The 18,885-nt window shown below is 57.7% G+C and overlaps 1 protein-coding gene across 2 annotated transcripts; it reads right to left on the bottom strand.

Annotated features, from left to right (window-relative positions):
- Positions 1 to 293: 293 nt before the first annotated feature.
- On the bottom strand, positions 294 to 16,552 carry WDR76 (WD repeat domain 76). Of its 2 annotated transcripts, XM_029070485.2 has the most exons (13): positions 16,396 to 16,550; positions 12,241 to 12,591; positions 10,683 to 10,775; positions 9,653 to 9,708; positions 7,711 to 7,837; positions 5,616 to 5,717; positions 5,213 to 5,253; positions 4,979 to 5,132; positions 3,312 to 3,470; positions 2,961 to 3,172; positions 2,095 to 2,247; positions 1,558 to 1,611; positions 294 to 1,057 (listed from the first exon to the last, which is right to left on the bottom strand). In XM_029070485.2, exons 1-13 carry the CDS (start codon positions 16,495 to 16,497, stop codon positions 802 to 804), a joined length of 1,860 nt encoding a protein of 619 aa, XP_028926318.1. In that variant the 5' UTR covers positions 16,498 to 16,550; the 3' UTR covers positions 294 to 801. The 2 variants fall into 2 exon arrangements, with proteins under 2 accessions (XP_028926318.1, XP_028926319.1); XM_029070486.1 differs by lacking the exon at positions 10,683 to 10,775 and having other exon boundaries at positions 16,396 to 16,552.
- Positions 16,553 to 18,885: the final 2,333 nt, after the last annotated feature.

Genomic DNA, 18,885 nt, shown 5'->3' with positions numbered 1-18,885 from the left:
AGCAAGGGGAGGGAGTGGGGAGGGACAGGCCAGGCCTCCGGTGGCCACGCTGACTGGCTGCTGCCCTGCCCTGTCCTCCGGTGCTGCCGAAGGCGTGGGTCAGGGATGAGGGCGGGACTCCAAACTGAAGGGATTTTTAGAGCCGTGGCTTCCTCGGGCCTGCAGCCGCTGGCATCCCTCTCTGCTGGGGAGAGGGCGCCGGGGGTGGACAAGAGTGGTTGAGCACCGGGTGGGGACACTCGGGCTTCTCGGAAAAGCTCAGCCCCCGGTGGGCCGACAGCGACCCCGGGACCTTGGCCAGGTCCCCGACAAGCCGCCCGCCGGCCACGTCCCTGTGCCCGCCCAGTTCTGTGGTCATGCCAATGCAGGGCGAGACGGCAGGGGGTGGTGGAGAAACAAGTCCATTTCCCCAATTGGCGGACCCCATCCGACATCGTGGGGTTCGGCCCTGGCCGGGCTCTGGGCCTGCTTTTCAACAAGTAGTCATCACCTTAAATCAAGATAGGAAGATAGGCTTTAATATTGATCACTGCACACTCTGACCTCGGTCCCGTCCCCACGCTCCCCCCCACCCCCGTGCCCTCTCCGTTGCCTGGGCCCAGAGCGATAGGCTTTAGGCCCGCCCTTCCCGGGGAAAAGCCACTTCCCTCCCACAGCCACGACCCCCAATCTATAGCAGCCTTCTCCCTCGCGCAGACTCCGGCCCCCAGAACAGTGGAGGGGAGAAGGGGAGGAAGGGGACGGGGGGAAGGGGACAGTCGACGGGCCCAATAAAGGAGCTGGAATTTAGGTCTCGGCGCCTCAGGCTTTGAAGACGTGGACCTTCCCGCTCGAGTTGCCCCCGGCCAGGACCGGGCACGAGGGGTGCAGCGCGTTGATGGAGCAGACGGAGCCCAGCCAGTCCTCGTGGGCAAAGGAGTGCAGCAGCCGGCCGGTCGCGTGGAACACCTCGATGCGCCTCGGCCGGCTCATGCTGCCCACCACGAAGCAGTCTTCCTGCTTGGGGTCCCAGATGGCCTGGAAGCGGCTCAGCCAGCGCCCCGTGTTGTTATTGTGCCTGTGGGGAGGTGCCTCGGTCACACCTCGGGGCAGAGGGCGGGGGGTGGAGTAGGGGGGACCGGTCGTGCCCGGGACCCACCTCGCTGACCGCCCGAGGTCCTAACCGACACCTCCCCGGTGCCACCCATCTGACCCCCCAGCCCCCGGCTGACCCTGCTGCTCCGCCTCCCTGACATCCCCAGCCAGGAGCTTCCAGCGACCCTTCGACCGGATCCCGGCAGGAAGGTTTGAACACAGAAAAAAGGGAACGCCACATCCCTCCTGCCCTTCTGGCCTAGACCATGCTCCTGCCCTCAGGGCCAGGAGCTCTCGGCAGCCCCCAGGGCCTGACCTGGCCAGGGCAGGGTACTGATGAAACGACCCGGGGGAAAACGGTGAGGGGATACAGCCCTGCCAGGGACCTGATGTTTTGCACCCCACCCTGTCGGGGGAGGCCGAGGGACCCCAGCCATGAGGGACGTGGGTGCCGATCCCCTTCCCCCGCCGCCCCCAGCGTACCTGACCGTGGTGAGTAGAGGGGCCTTGGATCCCACGCAGCTCGTGTCAAAGACCCTGGGGAGAAAACCCAAACCCACATCAACCAGAAGCTCCTCCCCGGAGAGTCCATCGTGGCACTTGGCAAAGCCCAGCCCGGGAAGGCGTTGCTCCGACTCCCTTCTGCTGGGGCAAGGAGGCAGGGGCGATGCCTCTGTCCAGGTAAACCCCCGCAGACAGGGTCAACCCTACCAGTCATCCCGTTCCTCCAGAGGAGGTGGAGGGCATCTGTCCAGGGCCCGAGCCTTGGCTGAGTCAACTCAGAAGTACCCAAAGCCTCCTCTGGCCTCACCGCTCCCGAGCAGCCACCAAAAACTCTGCCCACTATGCTCAGAGGCTGGCAGGGCAGGATCCTAACCTCCCCCAACTCCTGCAAGGGCAACAGGTGAGCCCGAGCTCACACCGATCCGGCACAATGGCCGCCAGGCTGCATTGGAGCGGGCCAGAGGGCCCCGGCGGGAGCCCAGCGCCGCCCCGCCCCCCGCACACACGTGGACTCACCGCAAAGTGTCGTCGGCACACGTGGTCACGACCCTGCAGCCGGTGGCGGGGGAGAAATAGGCCGAAGCGAGGCTCTTGGTGTGCCCCGGGAGAGAGAGCAGGGGCTGGTTGCGTCGGGGCTTGAGGCAGCGCACGTCAAAGATCGCAACGTTCCTGCGACAATGGGTTTTGCAGGTTTCGGGGGAGCTCCCACGAGAAGCATCCCCTTCCCGTCGCTGCGATGGGCACAGAACGTCCTAGCCTTCACCGTTTAAAGGGCAAACGGTGATCCGGACGGGCCAGAAAATGTCATCGGCACAAGGCAGTGCCAACCCTTTCGTACCAGGGAAGCAGGTGGCTTTGGGCTGGCGGAGCCAGCTCTTCAGGAGGGCTGTGAGGGAGGGCAGGGCGAGGGCCGACGGGTGGATTCAGGGAGTTCCTAGCAGGGGGGCCAGCAGGGGTCCCCCCGAGGGGAGGAAGGTGACTACCCACTCTGTTGTACTTAGTGCTTAGTACAGAGCCCAAAGGGCTCGACAAAGTTTCTGCAGTCTTCCAGCAATGCCCACAGACAATACAAAGCCAGGTACTCCCAGTGACACTGTTCTGGAATTTTCAATCTCATCCCAAAGACAAGGCTCCTTGTCTACAAGCTTACTGGCCAGGCTGAGAAGTCTGTATGCCCCCATGATTTCCCTGGCCTAGTTGGCGCTTGTCCCAGTATCACCAAGTAGTTTTTCTGACCAATTAAGCCACGTGTGAAAAAAATGCTGCCCAAGAAAGCCAGCGTGGCCGGTTACCTTGCCCGTTCCCGCCCCCGCCGAACCAACACCGGCCTCTCCCGGAGTCCCACCCGCTCGGCCTCTCCCCCGGCCCCCAGCTGGACTCACCTCGCGCCCGCGGCCACAAAATATTGCCTGTGCAGCGGGTGGCCGTGGATGGTCCTCACCAAGCTGGGCCCTAGGTCTGCCCACTGCACGGGGGCCGGGGCCCGCCTGTCCACCACAGCCACACCGCCGTTCCAGTGCCCCACGAGCAGGGACGAGGCATCGTCCGACAGGAAGGTGAAGGAGGAAAGGGACAGATCTTCGTTCCTGTACACCTAGGGAGGCAGAGGCGGGGGCCTGTTAGAGAGACCAGCCCCCGACGGGGGGGTGGCCCGGGACCGACCGAGTGCGGGCGGGGAGGGGCTCTTTCCCATCTGACCGAGGGCCCACTACACCTGTGGCCGCCACACTGACCTCTTCGAACACGGCCCTGGAGAAGTCTGCGCACCGCACGGTCCCATCGTAGCTCAGCGACAGCAGGTGGGCGGGGTTCGCGGGAGAGAAGTACAGGCAGCTAACGGCCTGGATGTGGGGGGCGAAAGTGTACACCCCCGCCCCTGCTGGACCCTGATCCTGGAGGAGATTGGGAGGGCGGGGGAGACCAAGGAAAGCGGTAGAGACACAGAGAGAAACAGTTACCACTGCCCATCGCCATTCCCAGGCCCCCACAACCAGGCAGGTCCAAGTGCCATTTTCCCAGCTGCCCCACAGACCAGGCAATTCAGTACAGCCTCTGGGCCTCTGCCAACGGGCACCACCACGGGCAGCAGCAGTCAAACCCATCACAGCCAGCCACAGAGAACCCTCTAATCTCCCTCCCACTTTCTCAAGACTAGAAGCTCCCGTAAGATCAAGTCGTCGTCTTCTAGCGTACTCTCCCAAGTGCTTAGCGCTGCCCACAGTAGGCACCTAGTAAATATTGATGATTGACTAATGGATTTCCCCATTAGACTGAAAGCTGGGATTCGGAATTGTGTCTACTGATGATCTACTGCCCCTCCCAAGAGCCCAGTTCGGTTCTGTGCAGGCAGTAGGTGCTTAGGATATCCAACTGACTGATTTTCTTTTTAATGGTATTTGTTAAACTCTTTCTACGTGCCAGGCGCTGTACGAAGCACTGGGTAGACACGAGTTAATCAGCTTGGACTCAGTCCCCGTCCCACATGGGGCTCACAATCTTAACCTCCATTTTACAGATGAGGTCACCGAGGCAGGGAGGAGTGAAGTGACTTGCCCAAGGTCACACAACAGACAAGTGGTGGAGCTGAGATTGGAACCCAGATCCTCCCTCTGACTGATTGATTTATCTAGCCGTGAACCACTGGCTTCGGAGCAGACAGCGGAAAGCCACAGGCAACCCGAGCTTTTTTGTGCTGCATCGCTCGTTCGCTCCTGGGACTTTCCAAGTCGATTTTGGGGCCTGGCCATTAGCATGGTTTTCAGGAGAAATTACCCAATTAGTTGGTCCCAAAACACTTGTGTAATGAAAGCACAATTCCTGCGTCTCCCTATAAATGTCAATTAGTCCATGGGGGTTGTTCTGGGTTGGCTGTGTCTCCTTCCCTTTCCCCACTCACATCCAACCATCCCAAACTTCCCCCAAAACAAGACACCGCTATATCTCGGGGCCCCGGCCAAATCCAGCCAGCGGCAGCGGTTTGGACTAGATCTGGAAGTGCCCCTAACTCATCGGCCCCCGGCCTGGGGTGGGGGGGGTCAGGAAGCGTGGCCAGGGTTGGGGCTAAGAGGCGGACCCGCACTGGGCTCTGATCCCACCATGGGCCAGTCCCCCGCTTCCCCCACCCCAGGAGGGGAAGGGGCCCTGAGACTCCTGCCGGAGCTCCTGAAGTTCAAGTTAGAGCCGGCACGATGTCAACAAGCACCAGAACAGATTCCCCCTCAATAAGGCCGAGGCCGTGGTGGGCTCAGGGAGGCTTCGAGCCGTTGCCCAAATCCTAAGCCTGAGCTTCACCACGAAGGCTTTCTCCGCCCAGGTTCCTGGGCATCACTCTCCCCCAGATTCAGCGGATGGAGTGAAGGTGGGCTTCACCCTCTCCCAACCCCGAAGACGAGCAGCTTACCAGATCCCACAGCCCGACCTGGCCCTGCCTGTCCCCGGCGGCCACCAGGAGTCGACTCTCCGAGGGGTGGACGGCCAGGGAGAAGATTCGATCTTTGGTCACCTTGCAGACCGTCTCTTTGCTGATGGCCATTCCGCTCAGGCTGGCTTGGTAACTGGGGGGACATTGGAGACGGTCAGAAGAAATGCCTTCTGAGAGCCAAAGCCGAGGGGCAAGGGAGTTTTCAGAAATTACCTTTCCAGACTAGAGGGCTGCTGGATGATGTTCCCGCTCAGCTGCGTATGGGAGAGACGACAGAGCAGCGTGTCATGGCCCAATGAGAGATGAGCTTTCCTCAATCTCGGCAAAGACCACTGGCGCGCTGCGGGTCCGGGGCCCGGACCAACCGCCTCCCAAGCCAGATGCGTTGGAGAAGAGGGAGGGCGAGGAGTGGGTCCCCCGCCCCAGCCCAAACCCTCTGGGATGGGGCCAGTCCCACCGAGCCTCCGGCGTCAGCCACGGCCCAGCGGCGGCTCAGACTCCAGAGGTCGGGGGGTGCGGCTCTGGGGCCTGAAGGCCCTCACGCCCAGGTGCGCTTAGCTCTCGCTAAAACCAACCTCCCACCCCCAGCAAAGCCCGTCGCTCTGTTGCAAGGTACCTGGCTCATCTCCGTCCACGTCTGCAGAAACTCCCCAAAGACCTCATCCTTCGCCGTCTGGTTTGAAGGCACCATTTCCAAGGGCCCAGGCGGTGGTGCCGGCTGTCAGCGAAACAGACGTCTGAATGATGATGATGATCATGATACTACTTTGGTTTTTATTTTCCCAAAGTACTTTCCCATCAGTTACCTCATTTCATCCTCACCACAGCCTCATGAGGTAGGGAGAGGCGGGGATTGTGTTCCCCGTTTTACTGGTGTGGGGACGGAGGCCCAGAGAGGTGAAGTGACTTGTCTGAGGTCACGGGGCCGAGCCGGGTCTGGACTCCCAGCCATGGGCTCTTTCCTTCCACCAGGCTCATGCAGTCTTTCACCCTTCCTCTTGTTCTCTGCCCACTTGGAATCCCCAGTTGGCAGAGATTTATGGAGGCGATGGGTCTGACCTCTGGTGGGCTATGGGGATGGCTCTCACCCCCGGGAGGGGCAGAACCAATCCCCACAGGCCTTACGCTAGTCAGGGCGGGGCTGTGGAGAGCCCAGGACCCCCGAAGTCCTTCACTGGCCCTCCAGGAGGTAGGGAGGGAGCAAGTACTTCATTCCCAGGGTTTGACTCACACCAATACGTCCCCCAACCCCACTCCGGCTCATTGCTTTCACCCCAGCACCACAAAGAGTTGGGAGGGAAGATACAGAGAGCCAGCAGCAGAAAGAATATTGAAAACACGTCATAGTGGACAGAGCACAGGCCTGGGAGTTGGAAGGTCAGGGGTTCTAATCCTGCCCCCACCACTTGTCTGCTGTATGACCTTGGGGAAGTAGCTTCATTCCTCTGTGCCTCAGTTACCTCGGTTAAATGGGGATTGAGACCGTGCCCCCGACGTGGGACTGGGACTGTGTCCAACCCGATTTGCTTGTATCCACCCCAGCGCTTAGTACAGCACTTAGTAAGTAGTAAGGGCTTAACAAATACCACAATCATAATCAATTAATGAAAACTCATTCTAGGGAGGCAGACCCGCCCACAAGATGAAGCCGCCTGAGTACCATGCGTCTTCCAGAATCCCTCTGCGTAAGGCCCAGGTGACCCTCAGTCAGCCACTGACCCCACAGCCCAAAAGGACCGCTTTTGGGAGGTAACGGCCCATTCGTTTAGGAAAGGAACTTGTCCAAAAAGGAAAAGGCAGAAAGAAGAATGGGGTGGTGAGGGGTAGGAGAGAGAAATATGGGTGTCAAAAGGGGCCCCAGGACACCGTGGGACCCGTGGCGTTTGAGTGACTGGCTCATCTTTACTCCCCGTCGTGACAGCAGAGCCACACTGGAAGCCTGCTGGTTCTCAGGCACCGCGCTCCTGCCCGGCTCCTCCTTTTCCTCCTCCCTCCTCTTTCCCCTGCTTTCTCGCCCCCTCACTCCCACCCCCCGCTTTGTCGATGTTCTCCCTCTCCTGTTAGTAACAATAATAATCACTGTGCTATTTGTTAAACGTTTACTATCCACCATCCCCCATTCCAACCAGGGCTCACAAGCTAGAGGGAAGGAGCATGGGGATTGAATCCCCATTTTACAGATGAGAAAAGTGAGGTCTAGAGAAGTGCCCAAGAGGAGCAGGGAGGGGGTACGGGAACTAAATCCTGCAGTCCTGGGTTCCATCCACTAGGCCATACGGCTTCCATGAGGAATTCTTTCTGCCAAGGAGAAGTGCTTCGGAAGTAGTTTTTCCTCGTGAAAATTCCTCTCCGACCTGGTCCTATGCAGGGACACTCGCTCTCCGGGGGCTGAGCCAAAGCTGGCGGGGAGCGACCCGGCCCCCAGGAGCACCCAGAATCAGCCCCGGGAACCCTAATAAAATTCTGACTTGGTTTCGTCCGACAGGACCACCAGGTGCAGCAGGACTCCGGCTGAGCAGGGAGCGTCGGAAGAGCAAAACGAGGCCAGCCAGAAGCCGCCCTCCGAAAGACATCGCCACGCTCTGCCCAGCTCTCCGTCCCGCTTTGGGACTGCGGGAGCTACATCCAAGCCAAATGGCAGCAGCTCCCCAGCCCCGGCATCTCCCATGGCGCTCATTTTCCCAAGGGTTTCTAGTGGGATTCCCACTTACTCTTTCATCCGCTGCTACTTCTGGCTGGGCGGGCACCTGGGGTACCGGCACTTCTGACGGATCTGCTTTCAGCAATCGCATCGATCTTCGAGGTGTCGTCTCGTCCGCCGCCTCCTTGAGCTTCTTTCTGCAGGAACCGCACGGGATGGGGGTGAGGCCTGCTAGTGGGGAGGGACCCTCCCCGCCACCCCCATTCCTGGAGCGGAACTCATCGGACAGGGGAGGGAGGGTGGGGGGGAGGGCCGGCTGGGGGAAGGAGCTGTCCTGGTCTCCTCCCCCCCAACTGCCCCAATCTCACAGCCAAATCTCCAGGCGCTCATCTCCAACACAGCTCAGGCTGCCTGGTTTGTACATCCTTCTTCCTGGGCTCTTGCTAACTGGCCCATCAAGTTCTTTTGTCCATTCTCGCCGAACTATTCTCCCACTGCTTTTCCTTATCAATTGACTCTCTCCCTCCCTCCCTCTCCCCTCTTTTCTTCTCCCACCCCTCCCAGGGCTCTTGAACATTGACCAAAGACCCACCTATTTTAGGACTCCTACCCTGGGGGAATATGCCTCTCTCTAGCCTCCTCCTCCTTCCCCCAGTGGGAGCAGAGCACTGCTGGTTTGCAGCTGTGACTGAAGAGATTCCTGCCCTTCACACACCCACCACCTTTCAGACAGCTCACTGTGGGCAGGAAATGTGTCTGCTTATTTTACTTTTATATTTTACTCTCCCAAAAGCTTACTACAGTGGTCTGCACACAGTAAGCGTTCAATGAACACGCCTGACTGACGGACTGACATTCTGCCCAACGGTTTTACGTTAGAAAGGATGAAAAAAGGTGCTTGTCATTACAAGGGAGTTCTGCTCGGAAAAAAATCATCACTGACCCTTCGATCCAAGCATTAGAGGGAAGACTACTCTAAGAGTGAGCCGGCGCTGCTCTGTCCGAAATGGACAAACGCGGGACAAATCATTGCCTGCAAAATAACCATGCCTCACTCCCAGCAGTCCATCAATCAGTCCTGAGTGCTGCCTGTAAGCAGAATACTGTACTAAGCGCTCAGGAGAGCACAGAGAAGTTAGAGGCCTGGTGTAAACATCTCCCTTGGGCAGCAAGAAGAGGCTTAGTGAGTAGCCCAAATGCCCAAAGGTGGAACAGGCAGGCAGGGAGGGGGACCAGGCTTTGCGTGGCAGGGTAGGGGGGTGGGAGGACAGAGCGGCCTGCCCTACTGCCAACCCCACCCGCCCTTGACTTGTGACCGGTCCTTGAAGGGGCACTGGGCTGGGCTGCAGGCTTCCATCTGTCTCAATCGGTGACTCTTGCTTCCCATCCTCCACTCTGCTTGCTGTTGGGCTACGGGATGGCCCCCGCTCCACCCCCACTCTCTGAGCTACCCTCTTGTTTTTGGCATTCCTGGGCCTTTCCTCAACGTCCAATGCCAATGGGCATTGCAAGTGGAAGAGGAGAAGGGAGCCCTTCAGAGGGGAAAGGGGGATGTCTGAGTCAGTCATTTATTGAGCATTTACTGTGTGCAGAGCACTGTACTAAGCACTTGGGAGAGTACACTATAACATATAACTGACACATTCCCGGCCCTCAACGAGCTTACAGACTAGAGGGAGACAGACGTTAATATGGGACCCCTCAAGGAAGGAATGGGGAGATGGGGGCAGTCGGGGCCAAGGTGGGGGGCGGTGCTCGGAGACAAGCAGAGGGGGCAGGCTGAGAGTCAAGAAGTTGGACACTCGGTTTCCAGGGTCCAGTTGTCATCCGGACTCCAGACGGGCCTTTCCCCTTGGCTTGTGAGGAAGGCTCAGCGGCTAGCCAGATTGAGCCCTTTTCCTGGCCAGGGCCGGGCAGACCCGGAGACTCACAGTTCCGGCCCCACCCCTCCCAGAGCCTGCATGAGAACAGCAGAGCACGCGTGGAGGCTGCTCACCCCACAGTCACTTTACCTCTTGACTCCACAGGGTGGCTTCCGGGATGTCATTTTTTTCAGCGTGGCTGCCGCCTGGGAAAAAAACACAGAAAAACTTTCCAGCAGCAGTCAAGCCTTCCGCTTGGGGGGGGGGGTTCACCACTAAAGATACGCTCGTCAAGATGCAGCAACATTGGGGTACGGGACACCTGAGTGGCCCCGGGGGCTCCAGGGCCACTCGTAGGTCGCCCTGGGAGGCGTTCCAAGGTTTCTACGTCCAGGATTCCTCACTTCACCAGGAGCTAGAAAACCAGGGTGATGGTTTTCTACCCTCAAACGGCGGGGTGTGAGATTGGAGAATTTGTTTTCGCACCTTTCCTACACTAATGTTTTGTGCTTTAATTAGAACACTTACCAAGCGGTAAAAAGTGCTGCAAATTGGGCAAGATCAATTTAGATTTCTGGCAGCGATGAACTCTCAGTGACTGGGAGTTGTTCTGCCAGAATGATCTCTCTCATGGACCAAAGGGGACACTCTATTTTCGCATCAGAAGCCACAGGCTCCTGAATGGAAAGGGGGTGAGAAGTACTGGGGGCTCTGGGCCGCTTAAACCCCAGACCAAGGCCCAGAGCCTCCCCCTTCCCCCGCAGGAAGCAGCACGACCTAACGGAAAGAGTACGGACCTGGGAGTAGGAGGACCTGGATCCTAATCCCAGCCCTGTCCATTGGCCAGCTACGTGATGACCTTGGGCAAATCACTTCACTTCTCTGTGCCTCGGTTGCCTCATCTGCAGAATGGGGATTCAAAACCTCTTCTCCCTCCTCATTAGACTGTGAGCCCTATGTGAGACATGATTACTGTGTATCTCCCCCAGCGTGTAGGACAATCCTTGGCACATAGTGTTTAACAAATTCCACAATTATTATTATTATTACTATTGTTATTACTAGGTGAGAGCCCGTCTCCTGAGAAATCCTCCGCCACTTCCAGCCATCACCCTGCAGTCCCCTCAGCAAGGAAGGCATGTGCAACATTTCCCTTCAACCGGGAGAAAGCCCCACTCACCTCCAGCAGCTGAAGAGAAGCGAAGAATTTGGCATTTTCCTTTATGTTCTTTAGCCTCTTCCTTTCATAGGCAGACAAGCCAGAAGAACTACCCTGAAAGAAGACGGTGATGCCCAGCCCAGGGGCCTTTAGGTTCCCGGCAGGCGCTTTTCAGCCACATCCATTCCCCGGAGCAGCCGGCAGCATTCCACCGGGGATGGCCCGGAGGCGGGAAACAGGAGTCTCGATTGTCCAAACTCCAGATCCCTACAACCAGCCCCTAGCTGAGCCTTTTCAGCTAAAATGGCCCAAAAGTAAAGACACAGAGGCGCAGTGTGGCCTGGTGGAAAAAGCACGGGCCTGGAAGTAGTCAGAAGACATCCCAGCTCACCAGCTGCTTGCTGCATGATCTTGGGTAAGCCACTTAACTTCCCTGGACCTCAATTTCCTCATCTGTAAGATGAGGACTTCTTTTTTTTTTTTAAAAAAAATAAGGTATTTAAGCACTTATTATGTGCCAGGCACTGTATACATATAAGCTAAACAGGTTGGACATAGTCCCTGTCCCACATAGGGATAACATTCTCAATCGCCATTTTACAGGTGAGGTAACTGAGGCACAGTTAAGTGACTTGTGCAAGGTCATACAGCAGAGACGTGGCGGAGCCGGGATGAGAACCTGGGTTCTTCTGACTCTATCCACTAAGCAACACTGCTGTTTCCCTCCTACTTAGACTGTGACACGGGGACAGGGACGGTCTCCAATCTGATGGACTTGTATCTACCCCAGGGCTAAGAACCGTGATTCACCCAGAGTAGGTACTTAAAATAAGAAGAATGATATCAACATCAATAGCCCAGAATGCTGCGGAAGACCTTTCCCTCTCATTTCTCTCTCAAACTCCCACCCCCGGGCCTTATGTCCATTCCCCACCCCGGCCCCCAAAAAGATAAGTGCAAGCCCAACTGACCCGTGCCCCCTTTCCAGGCAGACCCCCGTCCACCCTCTGGCAGCCGCCTCCCCTGCCCACTTCCCAACTGTTTACTTGATCAACCCCAGCGCTCAGTACAGTGTTTGGCACCTAGTAAGCACTTAATAAACATCACAATTACTATTCTTACTGAAAACACCACAACAGGAAAATGCTAACCCCAAGAAACTAGTTAATGTTAGTCTTACGCACGAGGGACTGTCGCTGTATCAATCAAAGGAATTTTTTAAGCACTAACCGAATGCAGAGCACCGAGAAAGCACAATATAACAGAGAGAAGCGTTGTGGTCAAGTGGATGCAGCTCAGGCCTGGGAGTCAGAGGACCTGGGTTATAATCCCGCTTCCGCCACCCATCTGCTGTTTGACCTTGGGCAAGTCACTTGGCTTCTCTGGGCCTCAGTTACCTCATCTGTAAGGCGGGGATTAAGACGGGGAGCCCTATTTGGGACAGGGATTAGGTCCGAGCTGATTAACTTGTATCTACCCCGGCGTTCGGTACAGGGCCTGGTACCCTGGCACGGAGGAATACCGTTTTTAAAAAAAAAACGGATTTGGTAGAGATGTTCTGCATCCACAAGGAGCTCACCTGGCACTCTCTCTCATCACCGTCACTGTCTTCTTCATCCTGAGGGCTGTCAGCGGCCGCAGCGGCCGTCTCGGGGGAGAGCCGGGGGGCCTCTCTGCTTCTCTTGGAGTAGACACTGAGGGCTTGGGACCCCGCGGGGCCTGTCCGGGGTCCAGGGTCCTCGGCTGAATTCTCTCCGGGGCCGCACTGCTTCGGCTCCAGGATCCGCCTGGGGAGGAACCCTTGACGTCCTGAGCCCTTTTTGAAGGAGAGGGGGGTGAGGAGGATCCGAGCTTGCTTCGTCAGTACTGCAGTCCAGGCCGGGCTCGGGGAAAAGTTGGGTTTGCTTGGGTTTTCTTTAGGCGTGTTCTCCTGGGGAAATTCATGAAGGGAAGGGACGGGCAGGCTGTGTTTCACACTCGGTACCATCCCTGTCCTTCCCGAGGAGCTCCGGAGGGAGGCAGGGAGGGCGGGAGGTAGGGAGAGGAAGAGGGAGATAAGGAAGGAGTTGGGGGGAAATAATAATAATAACGTTGGTATTTGTTAAGTGCTATATGCAGTGCACTGTTCTAAGCGCTGGGGTAGATACAGGGTAATCAGGTTGTCCCACGTGAGGCTCACAGTTAATCCCCATTTTACAGATGAGGTAACTGAGGCACAGAGAAGTGAAGTGACTCCCCCACAGTCACACAGCTGACAAGTGGCAGAGCCAGGATTCGAACCCATGACCTCTGACTCCCAAGCCCGGGTTCTTTCCACTCAGCCACGCTGCTTCTCAAGGAAAAGGAGCCAGGGAAGCAGACAAAGGAAGGACTGACGGAGTGAGAAGAAATGAGGAAAAAGAGAGGGAGAGGAAGAGAAGCAGCGTGGCCTAGGGGATAGAGCACAATAGGGCTGTCAGTCACAGCGACCTGGGTTCTAATCCTGCCTCCACCACTTATCTAACAATCTTGGTATCTATTATGCGCTTAACTATGTGCCAGGCATCGTACTAAGCGCCGGGATGGATACAAGCAGATCAGAGCGAACGCAGTCCCTGTCCCACGAGGGGCTCACGGTCTCAATCCCCATCGTGGCTCAGTGGAAAGAGCCCGGGCTCGGGAGTCAGAGGTCATGGGTTCGAATCCCAGCTCCGCTGCTTGCCAGCTATGTTACTTTGGGCAAGTCATTTAACTTCTCTGTGCCTCAGTTACCTCCTCTGTAAAATGGGGATTAAGACTGTGAGCCCCACATGGGACAACCTGATCACCTTGTATCTACCCCAGTGTTTAGAACAGTGCTTTGCACATAGTAAACGCTTAACAAATACCACCATTATTTTACACTGAGGCCCAGAGAAGTGAAGTGACTAGCCCAAGGTCACACAGCAGACAAGTGGCAGAGCCAGGAATTGAACCCATGACCTCCCGACTCCCAGGTCCACGCTCTATCCCCTATGCCATGCTGCTTCTCGGCTGTGTGACCCTGGGCAAGTCACTTCACTTCTCTGGGCCTCCGTTACCTCAAATGGGGGGTATGACCGTGAGCCCCAGGTGGGACAGGGACTGCGTCCAACCTGATCTGCTTGTTTTCATTCATTCATTAGTATTTAATGAGCGCTTACTATGTGCAGAGCACTGGACTAAGCGCTTGGAATGGACAATTCGGCACCAGATAGAGACCATCCCTGCCCAGTGACGGGCTCACAGTCTAATCGGGGGAGACAGACGGCAGAGCAAAACAGAACAAAACAAGATAACATCAAGATAAATAGAATGATGGAGATAATAATAACGTTGGTATTTGTTAAGCGCTTACTATGTGCCGAGCACTGTTCTAAGCGCTGGGGTAGATACAGGGTCATCAGGTTGTCCCACGTGAGGCTCACAGTTGATGCCCATTTTACAGATGAGGGAACTGAGGCACAGAGAAGTGAAGTGACTTGCCCCCAGTCACACAGCGGACAAGTGGCAGAGCCGGGATTCGAACCCATGACCTCTGACTCCCAAGCCCGTGCTCTTTCCACTGAGCCACGCTGCTTTTATATATCTCATGAACAAAATAAATAGGGTAATAAATAATATATACACATGAGCACAGTGCTGAGGGGAGGGGAAAGGGGAAGAGCAGAGGGTGGGGGGGGGAGGGGGAGCGCAGGGAAAGGGGGGCTGAGTCTGGGAAGGCCTCCTGGAGGAGGTGAGCTCTCAGGAGGGCTTTGAAGAGGGGAAGAGAGTGGGTTTGGTGGATGGGAGGAGGGCGGGCATTGCAGGACAGCGGTTGCATCTACCCCAGCGCTTAGTACAGTGCCTGGCACATAGTAAGCAGCATAATAATGTTGGTATTTGTTAAGCGCTCACTATGTGCCGAGCACTGTTCTAAGCGCTGGGGTAGATACAAGGTCATCAGGTTGTCCCATGTAGGGCTCACAGACTTCATCCCCATTTTGCAGATGAGGGAACTGAGGCCCAGAGAAGTGAAGTGACTTGCCCAAGGTCACCCAGCTGACAAGTGGCGGGGCGGGGATTCGAACCCATGACCTCTGACTCCCAAGCCCGGGCTCTGTCCACTGAGCCTCGCTGCTTCTCGTCTTCAGCAGCCACATAGGGAAGCAGCGTGGCTCAGTGGAAAGAGTCAGAGGTCATGGGTTCGAATCCCAGCTCTGCCGCTGGCCAGCTGTGGGACTTTGGGCCAGTCACTTCACTCCTCTGGGCCTCAGTTCCCTCCTCTGGAAAATGGGGATGAAGACTGGGAGCCCCGCGTGGGACAACCTGATCATCTTGTATCCCCCCTGCGCTTAGGACAGTGCTCTGCACAGAGTAAGCGCTTCACCAATACCATTATTATGGTGAGCGGTTAACAAATACCACAATCCGGAAGAAAGCAAGAGAGCGAGAGGGAGGAAGAGGGGGGAGGGAGAGAGAGGAAGAAGAAGAGAGAGCGGGGAGGAAGAGAGACGGAATTTATTTCATAGTATTTATTGAGCGCTCACTCTGTGCAGAGCACTGTGCTAAGCGCTTAAAATAGACAATTCGGGGACAGAGACAACTGTGAAGTCCTGCTGGCCAGAAAGCCTTGGCCCGGCCCCGACCTCTGCAGCAACCCGGGCTGGGGTCGTGGGTTCAAATCCCGCTCCGCCCCTCGTGTCTGCTGGGTGACCTTGGGCAGGTCACTGCACTTCTCTCGTCGCCCTCCCCCGGGAAAGGGGGAGGGAGAGTGGGAGCCCCTCATACAACCTCATCACCCTGCGTCTCCCCCAGCCCTTAGAAGAGCGCTTAGCACAGAGTAAGGGCTTAAGAAATGCCAACATTATTATTGTGGGGGAAGGTGAGGGTGAGTGGTTGTTCTCCCCCTGAGTGTGAGTGTCCTGGAGAAGCAGCGTGGCTCAGTGGAAAGAGCACAGTCTTGGGAGTCAGAGGTCATGAGTTCGAATCCCCGCTCTGCCACTAGTCAGCTGTGTGACTGTGGACAGGTCACTTCTCTGGGCCTCAGTGACCTCATCTGTAAAATGGGGATTAACTGTGAGCCTCCCGTGGGACCACCTGATGACCCTGGATCTCCCCCAGCGCTTAGAACAGTGCTCGGCACCTAGGAAGCGCTTAACAAATGCCAACATTAGTATTATTATTAAGCCCGGGCTGGAGAGGCGGAGGTCGTGGGTTCGAATGTCTCAGTGGAAAGAGCCCGGGCTGCAGAGTCAGAGGTCATGGGTTCGAATCCCGCCTCTGCCACTTGTCAGCTGGGTGACCGTGGGGCAAGTCACTTCTCTGGGCCTCAGTGGCCTCATCTGTAAAATGGGGGTGAAGACTGGGAGCCCCCACGGGGGGGGCCACCTGATTCCCCTGGGTCTCCCCCAGCGCTGAGAACAGTGCTCGGCACAGAGTAAGCGCTTAACAGATACCAACATTATTATTAATTATTATTATTATTATTATCGCCGCCTGTCAGCTTTGGGTGGGCTGGGGCGGGTCACTCCACTCGTCGGGGCCTCAGTGATCGCCTCTGGAAAATGGGGTCGCCCGACGATCCCGTCTGTCCCCCCCGCGCTCGGCGGAGCGCCGGGCACAGAGTGAGCGCCGAACCGACACCGACAGGATGAGGAGGAGCGTGTGGTGTGTGGCGCGGGGCGCTGAGGGGAAAAACCCCCGCCCTCCCCGGCCCGCTCCCGCCGCCGCACGCAAGGACGAGCCCCGCTCTCACCAGTAGCTGCGGCCCCCCGACGCCGCCGCCGCCGCCGCCGCCTCCCGCCGCGCCCTCGGCCCCCTCCGGCCCGGCCCGCGCCTCGGCCGGCACCGACGACATCTTGGCGCCTTCCCGCCCAGACCCAAACCGGGGAGCCGGGACCGGACGGGCCCGGGGGGCGGGGCCACGGGGACAGGGGAGGGGCACCAGGCGAGGGGTCAAGGCTGATTGGCGGACCCGAGGGGCGGGGCCGGGTCTGATTGGCGGGGCGTGCGGGAGGGGCGGGGCCGAGGCCGCTCGGCGGGGCACGAGGCGAGGGGCGGGGCCAAGGCGGAGCGGGCCGGGCGCGAGGGGCGGGGGTCACGTCTGATTGGCGGGGCAGGAGTGGGGGGGGGGGGCGGGGCCGAGGGTGATTGGCGGGGCACGAGGGGCGGGGGCCAGGCTGCTCGGCGGGGCACGAGGAAAGGGGGCGAGGCGGATTGGCGGGACGCGAGGGGCGGGGCCAAGGGTGCTCGGCGGGGCACGAGGAAAGGGGCGGGGGCGAGGGTGCTCGGCGGGGCACGAGGAAAGGGGCGGGGCCAAGACTGAGTGGGCCGGGCGCGAGGGGCGGGGTCACGGCTGATTGGCGAGGCCAAGGCTGATTGGCGGGGCACGAGCGGAGGGGCGGGGCCAAGGCTGCTGGGCGGGGCACGAGGCGAGGGGCGGGGCCTCGGCTGATTGTCGGCGCGCGAGGCGAGGGGCCACGGCTGATTGGCGGAGCGAGGGGCGGGGCCAAGGCTGCTGGGCGGGGCGCGAGGCGAGGGGCGGGGCCAAGGCTGCTGGGCGGGGCACGAGGCGAGGGGCGGGGCCTCGGCTGATTGTCGGCGCGCGAGGCGAGGGGCCACGGCTGATTGGCGGAGCGAGGGGCGGGGCCAAGGCTGCTGGGCGGGACGCGAGGCGAGGGGCCACGGCTGATTGGCGGAGCGAGGGGCGGGGGCGGGGCCATGATTGAGGGGCGGGGCAGAGAAGCAGCGGGGCTCAGTGGCAAGAGCCCGAGCTGGGGAGGCCGAGGTCATGGGTTCGAATGCCGCCACCTGTCAGCTGGGTGACCTGGAGTAAGTCACTTCACTTCTCCGGGCCTCAGTGACCTCATCTGTCAAATGGGGATGAAGACTGGGAGCCCCACGGGGGACAACCTGATCACCTTGTATCCCCCCCCCCCAGCGCTTAGAACAGTGCCCTGCACAGAGTAAGCACTGAGCAAACCCACCTGGGACAACCTCATTACCACCCCAGCGCTTAGAACAGTGCTCGACACATAGTAAGCGCTCAACAAATAACAACATTATTATTATTATCTGTAAAAGGGGGATGAAGACTGTGAGCCCCACGTGGGACAACCTGATGACCTTGTATCTCCCCCAGCGCTTAGAACAGGGCTTGGCACATAGTCAGCGCTTAATAATAATAATAATAATAATAATGTTGGTGTAATGGAATGTAATAATGTAACAAATACTAACATTATTATTGGCCACAGCTTAGAGGGCAGGGCCGAAGCGAAACGGGGCAGGGGGTGCCAACCCAAAGGGGCAGTGTGGGCAAGGGGGTGGCGGCCATGAAGCCTGGTTCCTGGGTTGTCATAAAAATAATAATAATAATAATAGGGTATTTATTAAGCACTTACTACGTGCCAAACACTGTTCTAAGCACTGGGAGGGGGGGATACGAGGTCATCAGGTTGTCCCACGTGAGGCTCACAATCTTCATCCCCATTTGACAGAGGAGGGAACTGAGGCCCAGAGATATTAAGCGACTTGCCCAAGGTCACGCAGCAGACAAGCGGCGGAGTCGGGATTCATTCATTCACTAGTATTTATTGGGCGCTTACTAGGTGCAGAACACTGTACTAAGCGCTTGGAATGTACAATTCAGCAACAGAGACCATCCCTGCCCAGGAATGGGGGATTAGAACCCATGACCTCTGACTCCCCAGCCGGGGCTCTTTCCACTGATTCTAAGAAATAATAATATTCGTATTTTGTTAAGCGCTAACTCTGTGCAGAGCACTGTTCTAAGCGCTGGGGGAGATACAGGGTCATCAGGTCGTCCCACATGAGGCTCACAGTTAATCCCCATTTTACAGATGAAGTGACTGAGGCACAGAGAAGTTAAGTGACCTGCCCAGAGTCACACAGCTGACAAGTGGCAGAGCCGGGAGTCGAACCCTTGACTTCTGACTCCGAAGCCTGGGCTCTTTCCACTGAGCCACGCTGAGATGAGCACACTTCGTACGGTCGTATTTATTGAGCACTGTACTGAGCGCTTGGGAAAGGACGGTAGAACAAAAAGACACCTTCCTTGCCCCCAAGAGCTCACAGTCTTGGGGCCGTTGAGCTGATTGAGGGCTTTAAGGCCCTTAACAAATATCATCATTTTTAAGCGCTTACTATATGCCAAGCACTAAGCGCTGGGGGAGATACAAGATATCAGGTTGTCCCACGTAGGGCTCACAGTCTTAACAAATAC

This window comes from Ornithorhynchus anatinus, chromosome 8 (assembly GCF_004115215.2).
Source record: "Ornithorhynchus anatinus isolate Pmale09 chromosome 8, mOrnAna1.pri.v4, whole genome shotgun sequence".
NCBI classification, from domain to species: Eukaryota; Metazoa; Chordata; class Mammalia; order Monotremata; family Ornithorhynchidae; genus Ornithorhynchus; species Ornithorhynchus anatinus.
Note: the sequence above shows the minus strand (reverse complement) of the source record. Positions and strands in the feature narration are given on the sequence as shown.